This window comes from Chiloscyllium punctatum, chromosome 6 (genome assembly GCF_047496795.1).
Source record: "Chiloscyllium punctatum isolate Juve2018m chromosome 6, sChiPun1.3, whole genome shotgun sequence".
Classification (NCBI taxonomy): Eukaryota; Metazoa; Chordata; class Chondrichthyes; order Orectolobiformes; family Hemiscylliidae; genus Chiloscyllium; species Chiloscyllium punctatum.
The window spans coordinates 76,171,967-76,199,007 of NC_092744.1; the positions used below are offsets into that span (position 1 = coordinate 76,171,967).

The 27,041-nt window shown below is 41.9% G+C and overlaps 1 protein-coding gene across 2 annotated transcripts in view; it reads left to right on the plus strand.

Moving 5' to 3' along the window:
* Nucleotides 1–27,041, plus strand: part of klhl6 (kelch-like family member 6) — a 75,809-nt gene that overhangs the window by 8,036 nt on the left and 40,732 nt on the right. Inside the window, exons 2-3 of one of the 2 annotated variants that reach the window (XM_072572976.1) lie at nucleotides 6,917–7,003; nucleotides 20,127–20,195. Coding sequence is in view for 1 of the 2 variants with exons in the window: in XM_072572975.1 (XP_072429076.1) it covers nucleotides 21,899–22,158 (260 nt within the window). In the remaining variant the exon portion in view is untranslated. Of the gene's footprint in view, nucleotides 1–6,916; nucleotides 7,004–20,126; nucleotides 20,196–21,789; nucleotides 22,159–27,041 lie in introns of those variants that run through there. The other variant, XM_072572975.1, reaches the window with a different exon arrangement.

The window sequence follows — 27,041 nt, forward strand, 5'->3', positions numbered from 1 at the left end:
TGTCATACATAAGTTCTATTATAGAAGACTCAGCTGAGGTGGGGCAGGGACCAATTTTAAAAAAAGGCTGGTGGGCCTGGTTGATGCAATGACTGGCCTGCCACACTCACTCTTGTCATTGTCAAGGGCTATGGAGGATTGTGGCTCCCATTCAACACATGACCTCACACTGAGCTTGGAGCCCATCATCTTCTACATGGAAGCTCTGGGAGAAGACTTGCAGGCCTTCAAAACAGTCGATGTGGTCTTAGCTTCCATTGCAGCATAAAGAGAAGCCACTCCACATCTCACTGCTGTGGTGGGAACCCAGCACATTGAAATCTCATGGTGGTGCTGGAAGCCATTGCTGCAAAGAGACTTGCAGGCTCGCACAACAGCCCAGCAGTCTGTGCTCCAGCTGGTTATGAGGAATTTTGAACTGCCATCTCAGGGGCCACCATGGAGCATGAACCTGTTCTCCTCACTCAGATTAACGTGTTCATGCTCTCACATCGGGCACTCTGCCAGCAGTCTTGCTGGTGCCTTTCAGTCTTTCAGCACAGACTGCTGCTGCTGTTAATTCAAAGCTGGGCCTGCACAATGGCCCTCACTGGAAGGCAGCAATCCTGCACTAAACTGGTTGCAGCCACTGGGTGGCACTGTGTACAGCACTAGAACTGGAAAAATATCTCTCTGAACAGATGCTTGATGGATTGAATATTGTCTGATTTTTTTTGGATGTTTTGGTGGCTAAAGTTTGGTTAAATTTTTGCCTCCAACAAAGTGTTTTATCTGACAATTCAGAAATTAAGTGCAGATATTCCGATATTGAAGAGTTCAACAGACATTTATTACAACCAAGTATGATATGTAAATATTACATTCTTCCAGTATCTTCAATTCTGAGCTAATATTAAGTTACCAGTTTACAAAAGATGAACAATGCTTCCACTGAAGTGGCAGGCCTCAAATGACCTGAGGTAAGATGGAAAATGGGATTTTTGTAATCTCAGGTTGCATGCCACAATGTTGCCATGATATCATGGGGATGTCTCTGAAAGGTATGTGGGGATATACTGACTATGATACATAACAAAGCATCCACTATTTTTCCCAATGGTAATAATTTATTCCAAACAGTGTTGTACATTGACACATCTTGTCAATGTGATAACCATACAAATGGGTAAAACAGAGTACAAGACGAAAATTTCAAGCTTTAATATAATGTTTTGAAGTTTTGACAACTTGTCCTGATCCGGTGACCATATCAATGTCTCGTGAGATGCACATTGCTGTCTATTGCATTTGTTTAGAAACGTGGTTGTCTTGTTGCTGCCACTTAACCTCATTGCAAAATCATGATTGGAATATTCTTCCCCAACTCTTTTCATATGATTGATGTGACATATAGAGGTCTGGGTTTGTTTCTGTTCATTTGCAATATAACACCATGATCAGTAATGATTTCATATGATCTGGGATAGTTACATAATTTAGAAACTTTGCCAGCATCCAGCAATTTGTGTTTGGACCTCTATTTCACACACTCTGTCCCATGTGCAATTTTGTACAGTTTCCAACTGCATATTGCTTGTGTATCTCTTTCATTCACTTTGGAAAAGTATGTTCTGTGTCTTGGAATAATCAGATAATTGGTTGCTGGACAAGGTTATTTGCATTTACCTCCTGAGCATACATTTGCTGGAAATATTAACTTATTCTCCATTGGTGTTGGGTGAAAAGGCAGCGATGCAAAGCACAAAACTTGGTCTGTTACAGAGTCATACAGTCATAGAGATGTACAGCACAGAAACAGTCCCTTCAGTCCAACTCATCCATACCGACCAGATACCCTAACCTAATCTAGTCCCATTTGCCAGCCCTTGACCCATATCCCTCTAAACCTTTCCGATTCATTTACACATCCAGATGCCTTTTAAATGTTGTAATTGTACCAGCCTCCACCACTTCCTCTGGCAGCTCATTTCATAGATGCACCACCATTTGCGTGAAAAAGTTGCCTCTTAAGTCCACTTTAAATCACCCTAAACTTATGCCCTCTAGTTCTGGACTCTTCCAATCCAGAGAAAAAAATCTTGTCTATTTACCCTATCCATGCCCCTCATGAGGTCACCTTTCAACCTCCGAAGCTCCAGGGAAAACAGCCCCAGCCTATACAGCTTCTCCCGAAAGCTCTAGCCCTCCACCCCTGGAACATCCTTGTAAATCTTTTCTGAACCCTTTCAAGTTTCACAACATCCTTCCTATAGGAGGAGACCGGAATTGCACATAATATTCCAAAAGTGGCCTGACCAATGTCCTGTACAGCCGGAACATGACCTCACAACTTCTACACTCAATGCTCTGATCGATAAAGGAAAGCTTACTAAATATTTTCTTCACTTCCTATCTATCTGAGACTCCACTTTGAAGGAACTATAAACCTGCATTCCATGGATTCCTTGTTCAGCCACATTCCCCAGTGTGTAAGTGTGTAAGTGCTGCCCTGATTTGCCTTTCAAAAATGCAGCACCTCACATTTACCTAAATTAAACTCCATCTGCTACTTCTCGACCCATTGGCCCATCTGATCAAGATCCCATTGTAATCTGAGGTAACCTTTTTTGCTGTCCACTACACCTCCAATTTTGGTGTAATCTGCAACTTACTAACTATACCTCCAATGTTCACATCCACACCATTTATGTAAATGACAAAAAGCAGTGGGCCCAGCATCGATCCATGTGGCACACCACTGGTCACAGGCATCCAGTCTGAAAAGCAACCTTCCATCACCACCCTCTATCTTTTACTTTTGAGTCAGTTCTGTATGCAAATTGCTGGTTCTCCCTGTATTCCATGGGATCTAACCTTGCTAACCAGAGTACCATTGAGTTTTTTTTATATAGAACATTCTTTTAGACTATTTGAGCATAAACAGTATGATGACGATGTATGCCCTACTTGGTGCATGTCTTGAAATGGTGTGTCAGTGTACTTGGTCCATTGTCCGACGTTGTCTCATCTGAAACACTGAATAAATTGAAAATAGCACTCACCGTGCCAATAACAGTTGTACTCATTATGTTGCTAAGTCATTAAACAATGGAAACTTTAGTGAAGGAATTTATCATATGATTGTCATCTTCTTCTTGCACTGCGAATAGCGCTGTTGCATCTTTTATCCGAAGAGTGGAGGGAACATTGTGTGAATGCAGAGGCTCCCTCTGTTGCTGGATTAACACATTTGACATTTCTCGTATGCATTCACAAGTTGTTGAAAATCTTAATTTATTCCTGGCTAGTCCACAGACTCACGTGCTAGCCTTCTGGCGGTTTCAATGCCCTTGTATCCCTGGTGGAGCAGGGACATGCCATCTTAGTGTAATGGAGTTACAACTTGTTTCCCCTTGAAAAAGACTTGTGGTACACACATTCATCTCCAAAAATGAGTGAATCTGAGGTACCTCTTTGATACTGTCAGGCCATTCCTGGATAACAAGCTTTTGCGACTCTTTGCAGTAGCCCACCTTCAGCAGTTGTTGATTGCCTCACACTGGCCCTTGCCAATGTGTAACGGATCATGATTAAGAATGTTTTCAGCATCAAGATCTCCAAAAATAAAAATGTAGATCAGCAGGAATGATTAGATAATTGGTTGCTGGATAAGGTTACTTGCATTTACCTCCTGAGCATTCTTATGCTGGGGAATAGGGAAAATCTACTTAGCCATAATAATAATGATACCTGGCCTCTAGCTCATTTCAAAGTCACGTACTTACTTGTGACAAATAGATGATGCAAAGGTGGGAGTTAGCAGTTTGCGATGTATCATCTCTAATGGATTCAATGGTGAATGTCTTAACAAATGATTGTGAAGTTGTAAGATGCCAAATACATGAGGTGGTGTTTTGCACTCTATATTGGATAAGTTGGCTTGGGCAGATGACAGTGTTTGCCAAACAAAGGCAATACATTTTGTGTCTTTCAAGAGATAAGATCCTAGGCCTCTTTGTGGTGCATCCACTTGGTGAATTGCCAAAAGATCCTTCTTAAAGGCTGTAGCTGGTGTAGAGGTGATGACTAATCTTTAGCAGTTCCTCTTTGGAAAGACAAAATGGCCAATAGACTCTAAGGATTATTGTCTTTAAGGAAATGAGTTCTAGATGGAACTCATGGGTGCACCATCCATAAGGCACAATGCAGGAGTACAGTGAAATACTCCCTACTTGCCTAGATAGGTACAGCTCCAACGAGAGTCAAGAAGCTTGATGCCATTCAGGACAAAGCAGCCCGCTTGACTGGTGTCACTTCCATAAGCATCCACTCCCTCTCCCACCGTTTTGTAGCAGCAAGATGCACTGTAGAAATTCACCAAAGATCCTTAGACAGCACTTTCCAAATCCACTAGGATTTCCATTTAGAAGGACAAGAGCAACAATTTCCCCACTAAGTCACTCAGCATCCTGACTTGGGAATATTTCAGCAATGCTGGGTCAAAGGCATTGTGGAACTACTATAGCATGTGGTCTGTAGCAGTTCAAGAAGGCACCATTACCTTCTCAACAGCAACTAGGGTAATAAAATAGATGCAGGCCCAGGCAGCGGCACACATGTCTCATGATTGAATAGAAAAAATCTAACCCCTGAACTGGTCATTGAGAACCTCCCAGATCTCTTCTGGGTGTTTCTGATCGTCCATGGAAAAACGGCATTTGTTAATTCTGCGAAACCACTCCTTGCCAATGGCAAGCAAGATTTGTAAAGCTCTTTTCTCAGGATGATCTATGATTTGAACTGTAAAGTAGACTGAATATGTTGTTTAAACAGGATAATTCAGTAAGGGTGTTATTGGAAGCCCAGTTCGTAATGAGGTTTCTGTAATTTAAAATAATTCCTTTTTTCAGAACACATACTTCACAGCTATTGTTGTGAAACGTGTTACTTATGTAACAACTGTCAGGAACTGTGCATACTAGTGTCTGACCATTGTATTGCATTGCGTAGACTTGTGTTCTAGCACTTGTGTTCTAGCGGTGTATCCTTTGATTTATTTTTCTTAATGGAGGCAATCCTACAAATTTATTTTGTCTTGAAATAACTTACATTCTAATCAAAAATACTTTCTCCCTGTTTTCTTGGTGATTAGTAGCGATTGTTGTTGGTGGCATGGTGGCTCAGTGGTTAGCACTGCGGCCTCACAGCGCCACGGACCTGGGTTCGATTTCCGCCTCAGGCGAATGTCTGCTTGGAGTTTACACATTCTCCCCGTATCTCGTCGGTTTTCTCCCACAATCCAAAGATGTGCAGGTTAGATGAATTGGCTGTGCTCAATTGCCCACAGTGGTAGGTACATTAATCAGGGGTAAGTACTGGGTCAGGGAATGGGTCTGGGCGGGTTACTCTTCGGAGGGTCGGTGTGGACCTGTTGGACTGAAGGGCCTGTTTCCATACTGCAGGGAATCTAATCGATGTATCTTCACAGCTGTCTGATGCTGCTGGAGGCAGAGGAGCTCTACCTTTCTCCAAGTTCTCTGTTGTCAAAGCTGTTTTACTATTGGTCTTCAATTAATTTTCCACTGAGATAACAAAGTCAGACAGCCACTGCTGCTCCCATGGTGTGTGTTTCACATGCTATGATATTGTGTCTGGTTAAGGTATACTGACATACTTATTGTAAGACATAACACAACAAAGTTGAAATGGAATGCTTGCTATGGGATGTGGGCAATAGAAGCAGGTGTAGACCATTTGGCCCTTTGAGCCTGTTTCACCACTCAACAAGTTTATGGCTTATCGTCAATCCCAACATCAATTTCCTGCACTACCCCCATATCCCTGTAATGATTTGAAATCAATTACAGAATCCCTACAGTGCAAGAAGAGTCCATTCAGCCCATCAGGTCTGCACCAACCTTTCAAAGACCACCCCGCCCATACCGAGCCACCTAACCTATCCTATCCCTGTAACCCCACACCTCCCATGGCTAATCCTCCTAACATGCACATCTCTGGACACAACGGGCATTTTAGCATGGCCAATCAACCTCACCTGCACATCTTTGGACTGTGGGACGAAACCCCAACACCCAGCCAAAACCCATGCACCCATGGGGAAAATGTGCAAGCTCTACACAGACAGTACACCAAGGCTGGGATCCCTGGCACTGTGAGGCAACAGTGCTAACTACTGAGCTACCATGCCACTCTATTGAAGTTTTTATTTCAGATTGAAGCCTGTGACACATTCTGAGGTAACTGCCATTTTATATAAGATACCTGGCTGCTTCATTAAAGCCCAGTACGTATCCTACCACCCCCTCCCCCGTCTCTGTTCATTTAGAAAAAACAGACAGTTTCTGTGTTAATGAAAAAAAATTACAGTGGATGCTGAAGATCTGAAATAATAACAGCATGTTAGAGAACATGGGCCTCCATGTTATATATTTTATTCATAAATGATTTAAATTAAAGAAGAGCTTCCTGGCTTGGGGTCAGAAGTTAATAGGTTAAAACCGCAATCACTTTCTTCCCAACTCTAGCATGTTCTCCCCCTGTACCCTGCAGGCATTCGGAGTTAAACATGGCATCATAAGTTTTAATTTTTCTGGTTATCAATTCTCCACAGCCCCTGATCATTACCAGCCTGTAAGCACTCCCAGGTATCACTTACTACATTAAAAAGCTCAACAGACTCTTGTGTTAGGTTTCGGCTTCTATGAATACTCAGTAAGATTCAGGCTGATAAATCTCCCTCAGGCACCAAGTATGTAAATCACCTAACCATGAGTTAGATCTCATCTAGTAACTTATTCCCAAGTGTCTGTTATTTCACATATAATTAATGCAAATTATGTGATTAAAATCAGGTTTGCAACACAGTTCAGAATTCATTGTTCTCTATCTGATCTTGTGAACTCTAATATGCTTTCAGCTGAAGGGAAATGGATACAAGATGACAAACACAGAGAATGCTGGAGAAACTGGGTACAGGCCACTTGGCAAATGGCATCATGGCTAGGTGAGTAGGAAATGAGAGAGGCAACTACCTTTAAAGGGCCACTACTCACTTTTAAAGAGGTGTAATTTTTTTTGTTGAGCTAAGGAATTCCTTTTCTAGATAATGCAGGATTGGAGGAACATGAGAAATTTTGCAGCTTCTCAGAACACATTCAAGGTTTTAGTGCAGGGTTCCAGAAGGCAAGTGTGTTTCTGCCTCAGAAGGAATGATTACCCTGGTTTGAAGTCAGAGGAAATGTGAATGGACCTTCTAAGATCCAGAGGTGCCAAAAAAATGTTGAGATGAGTTCTTGTCGTATCAAATGGCATTCTAAATGAACTGTCCTTGCTTTGAAAGACAGTGGGCTGAATCATACACTACTTTGGTATGGTGCCAAACACAGAAACTGATGGAAAAGCTCAGCAGACCTGGCAGCATCTGTGGAGAGAAATCAGAGTTAACGTTTTGGATCTAGTGACCCTTCTTCAGAAACAATTATAGCTAGGAAAGGTACATATGCTGAAGAAGGGGTGGAGGAAGGGAAAGGACTAAACAATAGGTGGAGATGAAGCCCAGAGGGAGAGAGCGAGAACAAGAGTTGGACAAGGAATAGGTAAAGGCAAGCTTGAGAGAATCAGTTTTTTTATTTGTTAAATGCAAGTTGTGCCAAATGTTTTGGAGGGTTTTGGAGAGATTTCTCCGTGTATCTTACTAAACACACCTCATTAACTACCTTCCCTGCCTCTATGGTGTCCTTATGTCCGATTCTAGTCCCATCTTACCAAGTCATTCCTAGAACAACTCACCACTCAACCAATGGAGCAACATAGGATAGATTAGAATCCTTACAGTGTGGAAACTGGCCATTCAGCCCACACTGACCCTCTGAAGATCATCCCACCCACACCCATCCTTATCCCTGCATTACCCACAGCTAACCCACCTAGCCTGCATATCCCTGGACACTATACCACGGCCAATCCACTTAATCTGCACATCTTTTCACTGTGGGAGGAAATTGGAACATCCAGAGGAAACCCATGCAAACACGGGGAGAATGTGCAAACTCCATGCTGACAGTTGCCCAAGACTGGAATTGAACCTTGGTCCCTGGTGCTATGTGGCAGCAGTGCTAGCCACTGAGCCACCGTGGCACCCCAGCCCTAACATGCAGACATGAGCTGATGTTTGCCAGTTACCACTCTGTCTTCCATGTTGATATTTCTCGACATTTGGATTGTTTCGCACATTTGGTGAGTTAGCATGCCGAATATTAATGAGGTATGATGAGCCATTCATAGAGTGTTCAACAAACTATAATCTCCTTGAATCAGCAATCCGCTACTGCTGATTGAGAAACTATCTGGGTGCTTGACAAATGCATAAAACACGCAGCAGGTTGCTCCCAACATTGAAACTGATCAGGAATGGCCAGTGCCAGTTGCCAAACTCTACCAAGCAACAGAGACCGTTTACTATAGGGGATGCTATATGATGTGAGAATCACAGGAATGACCCTGCATGGGTAAGAGGCTTGGTCGATGTAAGGTATAATGTATGGGTAGGAGTGACCATCCTGAAGAAGCATTTGGACCATATGAAAGCCACGAACACATAAACTGTGTGGGAGTAAAATGTGGCCAGCTCCTCGGATCAGTCGGAATGGGTGCTCCTCCAGCAAGCATTGGAGAGACCTCTGAATGTGAGATAGGCACAGTGGGTCTTGCCACATTGATGTCTTTGCTGTTGGAAGAAGAGAATGAATTTCTCCCGAGATGCTCTGGATGCAAGATGCAAGCTAATGAATGTTATATGCTGTTCAAATCTGGCACAGAATTGGAAAGACCTGACCTGGTGCTAAAATGGCCCAAGAGGAGCTATAAGAAAAAAGATTGGCCTTTATCTTCAGACTTAGGCAGGGGGAATGTGGTGATTGATCAGCCAGGTGCACCTCATAGAGTGTGAGTTCCCTGAATTGGGTTCTTAACCTGGTCCAATCAGGGAGCCCTGGCTGACAGATATAAACAGGTGTGACAGAGGTTCTGTTCAATCTGAGAGCTGGCTCTGAGGGAATTGAATCCATGTCAAGGACCCTCCAAATGTAAATAAAGGGGGATTTGGTGACGGGATACTAGCCTCTGTGGAGTTATTTCAAACATTAAGATAGGCTTCATTGGGACCGCATGCCCAACTCTGCCACAAATATTTGCCATAACCCGCATTGCTCATACACCTACAGAATTCTACCTATTATTTTACTATCGGGGTTTGTTCATATGAAAGAAATTGTCAGTGAAGGACTCTCAGGGGGTATCTTTGCAAAGCAAAATACCTCTTTTCACTGAAGAAAAATTACTGTTTATTTGTAACTGAGCTGCCTCAGCCACGGCTGTGTACTGACTTTGCTTCCACTGGTGAATCTTGGGGAGGCCAGGATAGATGGAAGATTATTTTAAGCTCAAAAGTGTGATGAAAATTTGCTCTAATTGAGGAATTAATATGTGGTAATTGACAATCTGCCTGTCCCAAGGTAGTCACAGACAGGTGGCCTATTGCACAAGAGCAAAGTGCAGAAATTATGCGTTCAAACTGGTTTCCATGTGTTTTGTCAATTACAAAGGTTTAATTTCCCTCACCCCTTGCCAAGCTTATGCACTGCTCCGGATTAAAATTCAACCCAATGACTCTTAAACAGCCAAGTGTTGCCTGATAGGAACCTGGGTCAAGGTAGTGTTCCAGGAAAAGGAAATTACAAATATTGTGAATGCCCACAGCAGCAGTGAAAGTAGAACATTGTGGTACAGTATTGATGTTTAGCTCTTGGATGTTATTGGGTCACCTGGTATGAATTGTGTCACTCTAGCCAGCATTAGGTCAAATGAATTGAATTAGCTTTTTAGACAATAGACAATAGGTGCAGGAGTAGGCCATTCTGTCCTTTGAGCCTGCACCACCATTCAATATGATCATAGCTGATTATACTTAATCAGCATCCTGTTCCTGCCTTATCTCCATAACCCTTGATTCCACTATCCTTGAGAGCTCTATCCAACTCTTTCTTAACTGAATCCAGAGACTGGGCCTCCACTGCCCTCTGGGGCAGAGCATTCCACACAGCCACCACTCTCTGGGTGAAGAAGTTTCTCCTCATCTCTGTCCTAAATGGTCTACCCCGTATTTTTAAGCAGTGTCTTCTGGTTCAGTTTTTAAACCACAACATGTACATAAATGACTTTGAGAATGATGAAAGCATTCTCTGTAACCAGCTAAATAGAACTAAATGAGTTGAGGAGACAAAAATGAATTTATCTATCATTACCCACAACATAAAGTTGTGCAGGTGCATGTAGTATGTGAGATTAAATTATGTTTCAGGGTGTTTAGACTGATGATTGTGAAACTGTAAGAATATAATTAACAGTAAGCACGCTGGTCAGGATTAAGATTAGATTAAATTAGATTACCTACAGTGTGGAAACAGGCCCTTCAGCCCAACAAGTCCACACCGACCCTCTGAAGTGCATCCCACCCAGACCCATTCCCCTACATTTACCCCTTCACCTGACACTACAGGCAATTTTGCAACCTGCAATTCACCTAACCAATTCACCTAACCTGCACATCTTTAGACTGTGGGAGGAAACCGGAGCACCCAGAAGAAACCCATGCAGACACGGGGAGAATGTGCAAACTCCACACAGACAGTTGCCCGAGGCGGGAATTGAACCCAGGTGTCTGGCGCTGTGAGGCAGCAGTGCTAATCACTGTGCAACCATGCCACCCAAAGTGGGAATTATTGAAGAAAAGTGCTAGAAATCTATGAGGAAGGATGGTGTCTTTGTAACTGACAGACTAGATAAGATCCAGCTTTTATTGTTAGCTTCCACCAAAACTCTTTGGGTGAGAAAAAAGAAAATCAGGTAATATCTACGGATCACTATACAGCTATTGTGCTGAAGACTGGTGTATCAGAAATAACCACATTCCTGGCCAAGCTATTCCAGTACAGCTCCAACACTGGCAATTACCTGACAATTGGAAATTTGCTCAGGTATGACTATCCGCAAAAAGTAGGACAAATCCAACCCGGTCAATTGTTGTCCCATCAGTCTACTCTGTGGATCTGTGGTTGAAAGCTCATGTTCAGGTCAAATGCAACAGCAAGCTTGTGATCATGTACTTACCACCCCAGACAATTGCCAAATTGTCAGAAATAAACAAAGCTCATGAGGCCTAACAGGTTTATTGCTTTCACTTGGAGAACTTGAGGACTGCAGGTGCTGGAAAGTCTGAGTCAAAAAGTGTGGTGCTGGAAAAACACCGCAGGTCAGGCAGCATCCAAGGAGCAGGAGAATCGATGTTTCAGGCATAAGTTTTGATTTCGCTTATCTACCTTCTTAACACATCTTTAAGTATTGTCCTTTTCACTAAACCAAGCTAAATGTCAGTTGTATCCCATTCATACCGGCCAACCCAATACTCATATCCATTTCTCCCACAATTCAATTAACAATTTGGACAAGACAAAAAATGCTTTGACTATCCTTCTTCATTATTACATGCGCATCTCCTTCACTTCCTTCCCTGAAGAAAACATTTTCTTTGAGTAATTTTTATCAGGTTTCCCAAAATAATCCTGAAAAGGATTGCTAATCTGACATCTGATCCTCCTACAGTCATTGGGAACTTTTCACTTAAGTCCTTTGTAGGTGTGGCAGTTATGGGTAGGATTTTAATTCAGCACCGTTGAGCTGGTTTCGAGTCAGGAGGAGCCTTGACTGGAAACAATACTTTAGGCTAGTGCAATATGTCAACCCCATTGTCTATATCTGAGTCACTTCTATCAGTCATCCATATATTGGTCAGCAATAGAGGGAGTGCTTCAAAAACCATTAATGCAGTTTGACGCACAGAGACGAGCATGAGTGAAATCCTTCCACCTACTAATTCCATGAATTTTTAGAAACAATCAGGATTAACTATCCCATGAAACTTCAAAGACATTGCATCCTCCTGTTTCTTTCTAAGAGCAATTTGTTTGGAGGAAGACAATTTGCACTTGATAGTCCTCATCACTGCTTTTGGGGAAAATCAATGCCAATATACTTGAGCTATAATAAAGAACCCATGGATGCTGGAAATCTGAAATGAAAAGAAAAATTACTGGAGAAACTCAGCAGGTCTGGCAGTACATGTGGAAAGAAAGCAGAGTCAACGTTTCAGATCCAGTGACCCTTCTTCAGGACATACACGAGGGCTGATGTTAGTATAGGCTGATGTTAGTGTTAAGAACTTGGACATGGTCAGTCAGCTTCTTGGGGTTGGTCAGACTGCTCTCCTCATAAGAGATGAGGAACTGAATGTTGGGCAGGCCACTACCCTGTTGTTTTTTCCTTTAAGTGAGAGACAGGGAGGTATTAAGTGAGATGAAAATGAGTGGAATAGCTCTTGCGTTCAGTGCAGGTGGAGAGTGACAAGGCAGCACAGAGGGCATGCAGAGCTCCTGGTGCCCAGGGTTGGGCTGGGTCACAGTGAGCGAGGAAAGATGTTCAGGCAATAGTCAGAGTGGTTGAGTACAAGCCTTGGTGGAGGGTTGGGGACAGGAGCAGAGACAGAGTGAGCGTGAGGTATTGGAAAGAAGAGTGTGGCACCTTCCAGATGGCTGACATTGCTATAATCCAGGTGGCACCTCAGACAAAGCTGCTATGTCCCAGTGTCGTGGCTTCCATGGCTGGTGAGGGGTGGGGTGGGGGGGGGGGTGTAGGAAGAGGAGATTCGGCGAACCCATCCAGCTGTGCCTCCAGTTCTCTGCCCACAGAAACAGTGCACTGATTGCTCCCTAACTACCATGTCTTGGGTAAATGTCAGGAACAGTACAGGGCAGCTGCAGACTGACAGCACTTGTTAGAGTGCACCGTGGCTATTAAAGATGGTGCAGTCACATGGAATGGCAATGAATTCTGAGATATCTGCTGAGTGTTGAGTTGTTCTGGGAATGCCACATGGTAAGCTGGTGCCTGAATAGACAAGAGGAACTGAATAAGGGAGAACCAGATAGCTAATGCAGTGAGCTTGGTCAGAAACTGTGAGACAAGCTGCAAGGCCTCATGGTGCGAATTCCATTAAAAATACTTGCCACAATTTGAACTTAGCCAAAAATCATAATATACAGCCCCCCCATTCATGCCCATTACAAACCAAAGCCATTTTGATTTCCTTGATTTAACTCTTGTCTATCTCTGTTTAACGGCCATCATTGAAACATCTGTTCATGCTATTGAGGTCATCAGCTACCAACAAGAAGTCTTCTATCTCCATCTTTTACAATCATTAGGGTTTTGGTTAGCTCAGTTAGCTGGATGTCTGGTTTGCAATGCAGTGTGATGCCAACAGTGTGGGTTCAGTTCCCACACTGGCTGAGGTTACAATGAAGATCTGGCCTTCTCAATGTCTCTCCTCACCTGAGACATGGTGACCCTCAGGTTAAACCATCACTAGTCATCACACTGTCTCTAATGACAAAATATCACTATAATCTGGTGCGACTATTGCAACTTAATGTGTACACCATCTTTTGGAGTTCACAGCCCCATTCTGTCACAAGCTAAGCCCATCTCACTAGTCACCCCAGTTCATTGATTTCATATTGTTCATCCCGATTTGTAATTCCCTCTCAAATATCATTTATATACCTCTACAACCTCCTCCATCTCCTGCCCTCCATTCGTCAGTGCTGGTTTACTACCAATTAGCTCCCATGTTGTCCCGTTATGGGGGGGGGGAGGAGAGGGGGGGGGGGAGGAGGGGGGAGGCAGAGCAGAGCTGTCAACCACTATTTTTCCATTGCTGAGGACCTATTTCTCTAAACCCCTACACTGTCTCTATCTCCTGGCTTTATGAAACCAAATCCAACATCAGCCAGCCTTGATTACCTCTCACAAATATTTCCAAAATTTTCTCTTTGCACAGGTCCTCATTTCAAAGTGACTATGTGATGTTTCAGACATCATGCACATTACTATTCTTGATGCCGATTTCTTCCTGGAATGCAGATCAATTTTGACTGAATCTAGTTGCTTTAATTCTATACTCCCAGGAGCCATATAATTGTTCAACACATGCTTTACATTCTGACACTCTCTATTGTCGTAACGCGCAGATGGAACCATTTGGCCAACTGAATAGCTACTAGACCTCTGTGAAGAAAACTAATCGGTTCTATTCCCCTGCTCCATTCCATTGCTCTGCATGTTTATTTCCCTCAGGTCCTTCTTTCCCCAAATTTCTGCTTGAAATCATTGGTTGTGCTTCCAGCGCCCTTGTGGGCAGTGAGTTCCAGTTCATTACCACTTGCTGTTAAACTTTCCTGCTCATGTACCCCTTTGCTCAAAATTAGAAATCAGTGTCCCCTATGCTGTACTCCTGATAGTCAGTTGAAAAAGAAACATAAACAAATCTTAATGTGGAAATGATTTATTCACAGAGTGAAATATATGCCTGTAGGTACATAGCTCCTGACTCCACTCTACTCACATATTAGCTGTATATATTCAAGTAACCATCCAAACAATGCCCTCCACCTGAATATATAATTGATACAATTATTGCCCTCCTTTACAGGCTTTGGAGAGAAAGTATTTAATTGGAATCATGGTGTTTTACTGGTGATGGTTAATAAATTTGAAAAACACACCACCAGTAAAGTGTAGGAGTACTTCTGGAAATTAAAAATACAGCTGAAACCTCAACAATCCATACATCACCATTATTTAATCAGGACTGCTCAGTATTGTGCTCTGTGCTTCCTGTTCCACAGCATTAGAAATATTTCCAATATCAAATTTATTGGTGGTGATACCATCTTCAAGTATAACAGTGATCAGGATGGTTGGCAGCTCATTGAGTGATGTTCTCTGTTGTCCACTGCGCAGTCCTTGCTCTGCTAAGCATGAATTGAAGATATTATGGGGATTGAAATGTTTCAAGCTATTAACACAAAAGGGAATCCCAAACAAGAGCTAATAATGCACTTTGAAACTTTTCTGCTGGTTTCAACTGGTCATGGTATAAAACATGTTGCTGATTTGCTAAGAGACCATCGTGTGTTACTAGCAAAGACTAGTTCCACCAAAAATGAGCACATAAACAAGAATAGAGCAAGAGATTGATTGTGCTAGGTGATTCTCTAGTCTGAGGTACAAACAGACATTTCTGTGGCCAGCAGCGAAAAATCAGAATGGTGTGTTGCTTCCCTGGTGCCAGGATCAAGGATGTCCCAGAATGTTCTCAAGGGGGAGAGGGACCAGCAGGATGTCATTATACACATTGCAACCAACGACTTAGGAAGGGAAAAAGTTGAGATTCTGAAGGGAGATTACAGACAGTTAGGCAGGAATTTAAAAAGGAGTCCTTGAGAGTAGTAATATCTGGATTACTCCCAGTGCTATGAGCCAGTGAGGGCAGAGATAGGAGAATAGAGCAGATGAATGCATGGCTGAGGAGCTGGTGTATGGGAGAAAGGTTCACATTTTTGGATAATTGGAATTGGCCGTGGGACCCAGGGAGATAGTGAGGAAAGCGATCAGTCTGAGACTGATACAGTTGAGAACAGAAGCGAGTCAAGCAGTCAGGGCAGGCAGGGACAAAGCAGAGAACAAAGTAGGACTGATAAATTAAACTGCATTTGTTTCAATGCAAGAGGCCTTACAAGGAAGGCAGATGAACTCAGGGCATGGTTAGGAACATGGGACTGGGATATCATAGCAATTACAGAAACATGGCTCAGGGATGGGCAGGACTGGCAGCTTAATGTTCCAGGATACAAATGCTACAGGAAGGATACAAAGGGAGACAAGAGAGGAGGGGGAGTGGCATTTTTGATAAGGGATAGGATTGCAGCTGTACTGAAGGAGGATATACCCAGAAATGCATACAGGAAAGTTATTTGGGTGAAACTGAGAAATAAGAATGGGATGATCACCTTATTGGGATTGGATTATAGACCCCCTATTAGTCAGAGGGAAATTGAGAAACAAATTTGTAAGGAGATCTCAATTATCTGCAAGAATAATAGGGTGGTTATGGTAGGGGATTTTAACTTTCCAAACATAGACTCACACTGCCATAGTGTTAAGGATTTAGATGGTGAGGAATTTGTTAAGTGTATACAAGAAAATTTTCTGATTCAGTATGTGGATGTACCTACTGGAGAAGGTGCAAAACTTGACCTACTCTTGGGAAATAAGGCAGGGTAGGTGACTGAGGTGTCAGTGGGGGAGCACTTTGGGGCCAGCGACCATGATTCTATTAGTGTTAAAATAGTGATGGAAAAGGATAGACCAGATCTAAACGTTGAAGTTCTAAATTGGAGAAAGGTCAATTTTGACGGTATTAGACTAGAACTTTCAAAAGCTAATTGGGGGCAAATGTTTGCAGATAAAGGGACGCTGGAAAATGGGAAGCCTTCAGAAATGAGGTAACAAGAGAACAGAGACAGTATATTCCGGTTAGGGTAAAAGGGGAGGCTGGTAGGTATAGGGAATGCTGGATGACTAAAGAAATTGAGGATTTTAGTTAAGAAAAAGAAGGAAGCATATGTCAGATATGGACAGGATAGATCGAATGAATCCTTAGAATATAAAGGCAGTAGGAGTATACTTAAGAGGAAAATCAGGAGGGCAAAAAGGGGACATGAGATACCTTTAACAAATAGAGTTAAGGAGAATCTAAAGGGTTTTTACAAATACATTAAAGACAAAAGGGTAACTAGGGAGAGATTAGGGCATCCCTTGTGTGGAGTCGCAGGAGATGGAGGAGATACTGAACGAGTATTTTGCAACAGTATTTACTGTGGAAAAGGACATGGGAGGTATAGACTGTAGGGAAATAGATGGTGACATCTTGGAAAATGTCCATATTACAGAGGAGGAAGTACTGGATGTCTTGAAACATATAAAGGTGGATAAATCCCCAGGACCTGATCAGGAGTACCCTAGAACTCTGTGGGAAGCTAGGGATGTGATTGCTGGGCCTCTTACTGAAATATTTGTATCATCAATAGTCACAGGTGAGATGCTGGAAGACTGGAGATTGGCTAACGTGGTGCCACTGTTGCAGAAAGGTGGTAGGGACAAGCCAGGGAACTATAGACCAGTGAGCCTGACGTCGGTGGTGGGCAAATTGTTAGAGGGAATCCTGAGGGACAGGATATACATGTATTTGGAAAGGCAAGGACTGATTAGGGATAGTCAACATGGCTTTGTGTGTGGGAAATCATGTCTCACAAACTTGATTGAGCTTTTTGAAGAAGTAACAAAGGGGATTGATGAGGGCAGAGTGGTAGATGTGATCTATATGGACTTCAGTAAGGCATTCGACAAGGTTCCCCATGGGAGACTGGTGAGCAAGGTTAGATTTCACGGAATACAGGGAGAACTAGCCATTTGGATACAGAACTGGCTGAAAGGTAGAAGACAGAGGGTGGTGGTAGAGGGTTGTTTTTCAGACTGGAGGCCTGTGACCAGTGGAGTGCCACAAGGATTGGTGCTGGGTCCACTTCTTTTCATCATATATATACATATTTGGATGTGAGCATAAGAGGTTTAATTAGTAAGTTTGCAGCTGACACCAAAATTGGAGGTTAGCGAAGAAAGTTACCTTAGATTACAACATGATCTTAATCAGATGGGCCAATGGGCTGAGAAGTGGCAGATGGAGTTTAATTCGGATAAATGCGAGGTGCTAAATTTTGGGAAAGCAAATCTTAGCAGAACTTATATACTTGATGTTAAGGTCCTAGGGAATGTTGCTGAACAAAGAGACCTTGGAGTGCAGGTTCATAACTCCTTGAAAGTCAAGTCGCAGGTGGATAGGATAGTGAAGAAGGCATTTGGTATGCTTTCATTTATTGGTCAGAGTATTGAGTTGGGAGGTCATGCTACGGCTGTACAGGACATTGGTTCGGCCACTGTTGGAATATTGCGTGCAATTCTGGTCTCCTTCCTATCGGAAAGATGTTGTGAAACTTGATAGGGTTCAGAAAAGGATATTGCCAGGGTTGGAGGATTTGAGCTATAGGGGGAGGCTGAACAGCTGGGGCTGTTTTCCCTGGAGCATCGGAGGCTGAGGGGTGACCTCATAGAGTTATATAAAATTGTGAGGGGCATGGTTAGGATTAAAAAAAGTCTTTTCCCTGGGGTGGGGGAGTCCAGAACTAGAGGGCATAGGTTTAGGGTGAGAGTGGAAATGTATAAAGAGACCTAAGGGGCAACATTTTCATGCGGGGGGGTATGTATATGGAATGAGCTACTAGCGGAAGTGGTGGAGGCTAGTAGAATTGCAACATTTAAAAGGCATTTGGATGGGTATATGAATAGGAATGGTTTGGAGGGATATGGACTGGGTGCTGGCAGGTGGGACTAGATTGGGTTGGGATATTTAGTCACATGGACAGGTTGGACTGTGCTGCACATCTCTATGACTATATGACTATGTGACTCTAAATGAATGACAATTTATTTAATTGTGGTTTGTGGGAGCATGATGCATTAACAAGCCACTGCGGTTATTACATTGCAACACTTCAGCAGTACGTCAGTTGATGTGAATACTTTTGGGCAGTCACCTGAGATAGCAAAAAGGTGCTATACAAATGCACATTTTTTTCTTTCAGATGGTGTCCAAAGTCTAGGGTTGCACATGTAACAAAATAATTTGAACAAAATAGGATGAAAACTCATTGAGTTTTGTTCTAGTTTGAGTCAGTTCTCCCAGGGATGTGAGAGAGAGGGGAGACGAGACTTAGTTAAAGTTAATGATTTTTTTGTAACACAATATTCCTAAGTAATGGACAGAAAATGTACCATTCCATAGTGTTCCATATTGTCAAAATGCATGAATGTGATAATGATGATATGTTTAAAGTTTTTTTTAATGTGTTTTAAAAATATGTTTAATATGTGTTATATGTTTAAAGAAAAAGTAAAACTTTGTGAAAATGTTTTTGACGATAATTGAGCTTATAAACTTCAACCCCTGCCACCCCATCTCCACAGAGGACAAAAATTGTCCATTATATCCTGAAATTTTAGACTCTTATTTCAATTTTGATGGATGAAAGCTGAGCAAAGGTTGAATTTTAAGATGTCCCATTGGAAAAGGCATAGCTGAGCGGAAGGGTATAAACCTCAATGTGAGATGGATATCTATGATAGTCAGTGAAGCACATCTTTCTGCAGAACAATAGGCCGAATTCAGCAAACAGGAAAATGGACGGCAGAGCTTAAAGTGAATTTCCTCTGACGCAAAATAACAACAGATCCAATGACCTGGATAACAGCCAGAATATTAAGTGACCCTAAGCAGTGTGATAAATTGAACTGATTGTGTGCAAGGTTAAAAATCGCACAACACCAGGTTATAGTCCAATAGGTTTAATTGGAAGCACACTAGCTTTCGGAGCACCGCTCCTTCATCAGGTGGTGATGAAGGAACAGTGCTCCGAAAGTTAGTGCTTCCAATTAAACCTGTTGGACTATAACCTGGTGTTATGTCATTCTTAACTTTGTACAGCCCAGTCCTACACCAGCATCTCCAAATCATAATTGTGTACATTTATACAGGATCACTCACATTTAAACTAAACATTTTTTTGACTGATGTGTTCTTAATTTAAATAAGTTGACCAATGTAGGGAAGTGGGGAGAGGTGTGAAGGAGCCATTACACCCACTGCTGTGTGAACTGAATTAATATCAGCAGCAACATGGTGGTTAATTTACAATTCTGTTGGTTTCATATTGACTGGATCCTGATCTGAATTAACACATGCCAATTTTTTCCCCTGAAAGTCAGCAAGTTCCAAAATCTGACATGGCCTCACTATTTGAGGCTGAGGGATTTGAGAGAGTGTGCCTTTTGTATGAGCACTGTCCTAATAATTTAATCATTTAAGACCTGGTATCATTCTGGGAGTGTTTGTGTACATTCAATCAAGCCAATATATTCTTCCTGAGAAGCAGTGCTCCAAGACTGAACACAATACTCCGGAAGGAATCTGACCAAGACTCTGTAAGTGTTGCACTACTTCCTTATTTTCATGTCACAATTTGCTTAAAATAAATAGACTCTTTTCTCTGCTTTTGCAGGTAAAATTAAATACACAGAACATTCAAACACTCGCAGCTGTTTCCCTGGCAATCATTGCCCTCAAAAAGGTATGTGGCGTCATGGAAATGCTCTAATGAATGAGCAGGACTGAAACAACCAATGCAAATTTATTGCCACAGTTCATTAGATCTCTCCCTTCACTCCACGTTGGAAATATAGACCAGGCCGATTTGATAGATGTTTGTAAATGCTTAATAAGTTTAATCTGCCCTGTATTAGAACAGTTTCTAATGGACATCATCGGCCAATAAATTACATTTTGGTACAAATTCAAAATGGTCTTGCAGTTGACAATCTCCCTTGGAAAAGTCATGATGATAAACTGTTTAGTAGGAGGTGACATTGAGGTTGGTTTGAGATCGAATTATTGGTGTAAAGCACCTCACTGATGTTGTTCATCACTTTCTACTTCTTGCTAGAACACTGTAGAGGAAGATTTACTCTGTATTCAACCTGTGCTGTTTTCCTCTGGGAGAGTTTGATAGAACAGTTTATACTTTGTACCCAACAGTGATGCGCATGACCTGAGAACTTTTCAATTTTACAGAGTCAGCTTTACTCTGTCTTTAATTTTATACTTAGCTTGGCAACACATGACAAGGCAGAGAAGGAGTTTTATTTTATGTCAACCTTGGCTGTAACTGCCCAGGTAGTGTTTGATGAGACTATATGAGAGGTTTACGCTGTAATTAACACTCTGGAAATGTTTGCTGGCACAGCGTGGAAGAAGCTTTCCTCAACCCCCATACATGTGATTCCTGGCTTGGGACAGTTTGATAAAGTTCAAGTGCTAAAAAGTGGAAAATTCCTCCATTTGACCTGATATCCTATAACCCAAAAAGCATCATTTATTGGTAGACTTGCCTCACTTTATTCTAGTGGCGATATTCAGGTTGCACTGATGGCTTCAAGAGACTGCCATGTTACGCTGAAGTTACATATAATGAGAGTGATTAATGCTGATACGCCCATCAATCTAATGACTGTATTTCAATGGGATCTATTACCTGTTCTATTGGTCACATTTGCTGCACTAGATCCCCTCATCCTGAAGTGATACAGCTTTGCACTAACTGTGAGAATTTGTGAACTCACAGAGCGAGGCATGTTTGCACCTTGGAACACCAATGAGTGAACTTTCCATGCCCATAACATCAAACATCAACAAGCACCATTGTCCTCTGGGAGAAATGGCAGAAAATTAAAGGAATTGCATGGTGGAAAATCATTGCTATCTGGTTGTGGACTGTCCCGATTGGAAAATAATTTGCTCTGGGGAAGGCATCCTAGGATAGGAACTGACTGTCACATTGAGGATTCAGATTAGATACTCTCATTAAGCAATTCCATGGTTATTTTATGTCATCCAAGCCCCTGTTTGACTCTAACACACAATTGCTATTAACTTTCTTACATTACTAGAGCTGCATCCAGTAAAGTAACATTCAATTCCCTGTACAGCAGAAAGGAAACTTGAAAGAGTTGCAAAGCATTTAATTATGATCATTCAGTGTGCTAAGTTAACTGCGTATCAGTGACAGCAATTGGGGGGATGGGGTGGGGAGGGTGGCGAAGATGAAAAAAAATGAGAAAGTGCAGCTCTTCCTGTTCTACATGTGTGTTGGTCTCTGATAAGAAGCGAGTCATGAGCAGGAAATCCGTCAAAGGGCAACATTACAACCAACTCTGAAACCACAAAAAAGCTGCTTCAGCCTGCGAGGAGTGGAGCAATCAGACAGTAGCATGCGAAATGGCCGATGTGGTGGAGAACAGCACTGACAAGGGCTCGAGCTGCCAGGCTGGGAAACATAGCTGGACCGTTGAGGGGCTGAGGGAAGGATCATCTGATGGGACGGTGACGTTCGACGATGCTGGCTTCTCCACCATCCTGCAGGGCGGCCTGGATGACCTCCGGCTGGACAGCTCCCTCACTGATGTTGTCCTGTGTGTGGATAAAAGAGAATTTTCCTGCCACCGGGTTGTCCTGGCAGCTGCCAGCAGTTACTTCAGGTAGGCCGAAAGTACAGCATCATTTCTTTGTTTACTTGCCGAGACTGTTTGATATTTCCTTCGGCCTGGCATCAGCTTTCAGTTATCTAGGCCCGAAGTCCTGATTTCCATCTCTAAGTGCCTTTGCCTGTCCACCACTGACATTTAGAAAGCTCCTTAAGACCTCCTTGTTTGACCAAACTTCTACTCACTGTCCCTAATATCTCATTTGTGTTAAATCTGTGTCTGATAATTCTCCTGTGGAGAGTCCAAATCTTTACTTACTGTATTGGGGGCACTACATAAACGTAAGTCATTGATATTTGAGGTAAGTGTCGCCACAGACATTCCATAACAATCTCTTCTTTAAGCTGGAGCCTGTAGACTAAAATAAAGAGGTAAAGAATGTGCATTAATGATGTTCCAGATGTTCAATGTTGTGTGACTAACTTTCTTTTACCCAGTGAAACTCTGTACCCTTCTTTCTGTTCGCTGTTTAATTGCCACGGCTGACAAATAAGGATGGCTTCAGCTACTAGGTTGTTCCTGGTGTCCCACTGTGGTCTCCTCTTGTTGTCTGTGATTATTAGGACAGAACATCAAGGAAATGGGAGGATGAGCAAAATTTGTTAATGTCCAGACTCTGCAATAAGCAACAATAAAAAACGCCTCATTTATTTTCATCAATTCATTCATTTACTTGCATTTATTAAATGCAGAGACATTTAAAAAGGAAAGAAAGGCTGTATGGTGATATAGAGCTATTGGAAGGTGACGATTGTGTGACAAAAGATCCAGGAATATGTGCAAATAAAGTTGGCAACTCAAAATGTGCGAAAAATTACAGGCCCATGTAAAGATGCAAAAGACTGTGGGGAGTGAGCACCTAAGAAGATGTGTGTTTGGGTACAGGCATCTAGCTGACAGGCCGACTCATACCTTTTCACTGCATGCATTATGTTCTGTTTTTGCTTTAAATTTATAAATAAATAATCTGCCTAATAAATATTTACATCATCAGAAATTTCAAAAGCAGTAAAATGCCAAATGATGTACCTTTGCGAAGTGTTTTGGTGTGTATGCAAACGAAGAAGCTAATTTGCGCACAGAAAGATCATTGCCACCTGTTCCTCAAATTGAGGGTGATGTCAATGTATGATTGTGGGTTTCTGGCCTGGGTCCTAATATGATTCACAGGCCAATTGTCAACCTGCAGATCTTTGGGTACATTGGTCAGATGAGACAGCGGGATCTGGAGTGCAGGATTTACTGTCTTTCCTTTCCTTCTCTGCCACCACTTTGCCTCATCACTGAGGTGTTTGGATACAAAATGTGATTCAATTTGAGAGACAGATAGTCACCATTTGGAATACATGGAAACAAGTTTCTACATGTCATTGATGCTAGTGTTACTGTGCCTCAAGGAGATTTTCAGACAGGCTTTGGAGGGTGTTCTTTTCCCTCTCCGGAACACCGACCATTCAAAAGTTAAGAAGACTCCTGGCAAGTGAGAAAATTTCAGCCATCCGGGTGGACACAGTGTTCAGTTCATCTTGCAAGAGGTTTCCTCTGAATGCTTGTGGAACTAGCTTCAAGAGAGACACTAGCATTCCTTTGATGGTCCTCCCATTAAATCGGGAGAATGCGGTGAACTCTTTGTTGATGGAATGTCCAGGTCCCCCTGCCATATAGAAACGTAGTGGTCACAGATGCTGTATTCATTTAGGCTTTTGTTAACTTGCAAAGAACTTTGTTGTCAAATAAACAGAGGCCGAATGTGATAATGACTCATTTATTCACTTTTGAGAGACAATCTTTGGCTTTGCGAGGTCGTACAAAAAATAAATATCCATATTTATTCCAAGCACAAATTATAAATTACTCCTAAATTTGAAGTCTGGGAAAGTGTTAAAAATTAGCAATTGAATTGATGTAACCAATTTCACACAGAAGTCACTGCTGGTTTTGGTTGAGGCATGAATATTGGTCAGGGCACCTGGAGGACACCTTCAATCTTCTTCAAGTTGAACCAGTTCATGTGAAAGGTAGCACTTCCATTAATGTTGTTTCCCTTTGTACTGCACACAGTTTATGGCCACAAACCTAGACTAGGTCTTGAACCCCTTATCATTTGACTCAGAGTCAAATGGTGCCACTGATTCTTTACATGGCACTCTCAGCAGCTTATTTTGGGGTGAATGTTGACTCGTGAGTAATTCCCTGTGGGTTATTGTGTGGGTTACAGACCTCCAGGTATTCATTATCTGGAGAATAGTTACTGCTGCATGGTACACTATGACAAGATCAATAACACAATCCTGTCCCAGCTCCACTGGAACAAGCATCATAAATCACTGGAACCTCCTAAAATTACTAAAAGATGCTGAAAGATGTAAAACCTATTAGTGGTGCAGCCCATACCAAAGTACTTTTGTATGCAATAAAAGAAAATACAAGTCATAGCGAATCTAAATTCACACTGCAGTGCCGTGACCCAGAACTCAAATTTGTTAGCATCTTCTGTAGCCTATTCCTGTTCGTGGGAAACCATTCAAGAAAGAGCTTAACCCCATCCTCAATACCATTCTCAGTACAGGACCAGGCCCAACACATTAATAGACAAGATGTGGAGGTGCCGGTATTGGACTGGGGTGGGTAAAGTAAAATAAAATCACACAACACCAGGTTATAGTCCAACAGGTTTATTGAAAACCACAAGCTTGTGGTTTCAAATAAACCTGTGGGACCATAACCCAATGTCGTGTGATTTTTGACTTCATTAGACAGGGTTGCAGAATCATCCTGCAAGTGGAAAATAGAGTGCTTTGTAAGGAAACCTAAAGGGAAATGTTGTAATGCTAGGAGTCACTATTGAAAGAAAGAGAGATGTTGCCTTTATAAAGTTCCTGTGACAATCTCAAAATGCCCTCATCCTTGTACAGTCAATGCTGTTACTGTTGAAAATGTTGAAAATGCAGCATCAGGGTCCCACAAATAGCAATGTGATAATGATCTGGTTAACTATTTTCATAATGTTAGTTAATATTAATCAGGATTCTCGGAAGAGCTGCCCTGGTCTTTTTCCAATAGCATCGTGGGATCTTTTATGTCTACCCAAGAAATATAACATCTCAATCAAAAGCCAGCAGCCCAACAGTAATACATTGATGTGACAGCCCAGTATACACACTGTTTGCAGTGTTTCACCTCATGGACTTCAGACTCACAGGTAAGAGTGCCACTTCAGAATTGTAGGTCACACCTGAGATCATAAGAATTAAGAGTGAGAGTCAGTCATTTAGCCCACCAACCCTACTCAGTCTTTCAATAAGATCAGGCTGATTTGACAGTGGTCTTAACTCCACATGTCTCAGCATCCCCTGTAAACCTTGATTTCCCAGTTGTCAATCAGAATTTTCTCTAACTCAGCCTCAAACATTTCCAATTATAATCTCCACTGCTCTCTGTGGAAGAGAAATTTAAAGATTTGTTATCCTCTGAAGAAGAAATTTCTTCATATTTCTGTCTCAAATGATTATTTTAGAGCTGCTTCTTTGGTCTGGATGTCATCATGAGAGGAAACTGTGTCTCAGCAAGAACCTGTCAACACCGTCCAAATCTTATTTTCAGTAAGACCACCTCTCATACTTCTAAAATCCAATGAGCATAGGCCCAACCTATTTAATATTTCCTCATGAGACTACCCTTTCAGCCAAGGAATCAGCCTATTGAACTTGCTCTAAAATGCTTCTATTGCAAGTCTGGTCTCGTTATGGAAGAAGACCAGAACTGTATACTTTATTTCAGGTACAGTCTTAACAATGTCTTGTACAGGTGCCACAACACTTTCCTATTTTTACACTCCATCCCACTTAAAATAAAGGACATTTGACTTCCTAATTTTTTACTATACCTACACACTGACATTTTGTGAGTCATGTGCTAGGACACCCAGAACCCTCTGTTTTGCAGCATTCTAAAATATGTCTCCATTTAAACAATATTCTGTTTCTTTATTCTTCCTGCTAAAGTGGACAATTTCACATTGTCTCACATTATACTTCATCTGTTGACATTTTTTTTCCCATTCATTTAACCTATCTACTGCCCTTTGTAGACTGTTTGTACCCTCCTCACAGCTTGCTGTTCTATCTGAGCAAATTTCACACATACCACTGATCTAGATTGTAAGTAACTGAGACCACAGCTCTGACCCCTGCAGCATTACATTTATCAGTGTGAAGATCACCCATTTATACCGACATTCTGTTTCCCATGTCTTTGCCAATCATTTTATATGCCAAAATATCATTTACAGCACAAACTGTTAGCCTGTGCAGTCAATGTTTTGGGCATTTATTGATTGTCTTTTAGAAATCCAAATATACTACATCTATTGGTTCACCATTATTAATCATAATTTTTATGTTCTCAAAAAACTCAACTAGATATAAAAGGCACGCTTTGACAATGTTTCATATCTTGCACTCATCAGGACAATCCACAAAAAATGCCAATGTCAGGGAACTCAATATTTATTCTGTTTGAGAGAAGAGTTCTGATTGGTAGAGGTATTGCCATGAAGAATACACCAGGTAATTATGACTGACTGTTAATTGCCAAACTTTGTTTAAATTTTAAACTAGGCAGGTTGACTCGAATTGGTCAAGGTCCTAAAAATTGAACCAGGAAACATCTATCAACTACTCTGTTAAGTTGAAATAAGCACAGTGTACATGTTCCATCTGGGTGCAAAGCACAGGGCTCTGTGAATTGTTATATACAATTTCAGTACATGCAAAAGTGTCACGTTGCAAACCCAGCTGACAATCCTAAACCAGTTATCACACACTGATGATTATCCAACACATGCTGTCCAATTGCAGAATCACATCTAATGTTGG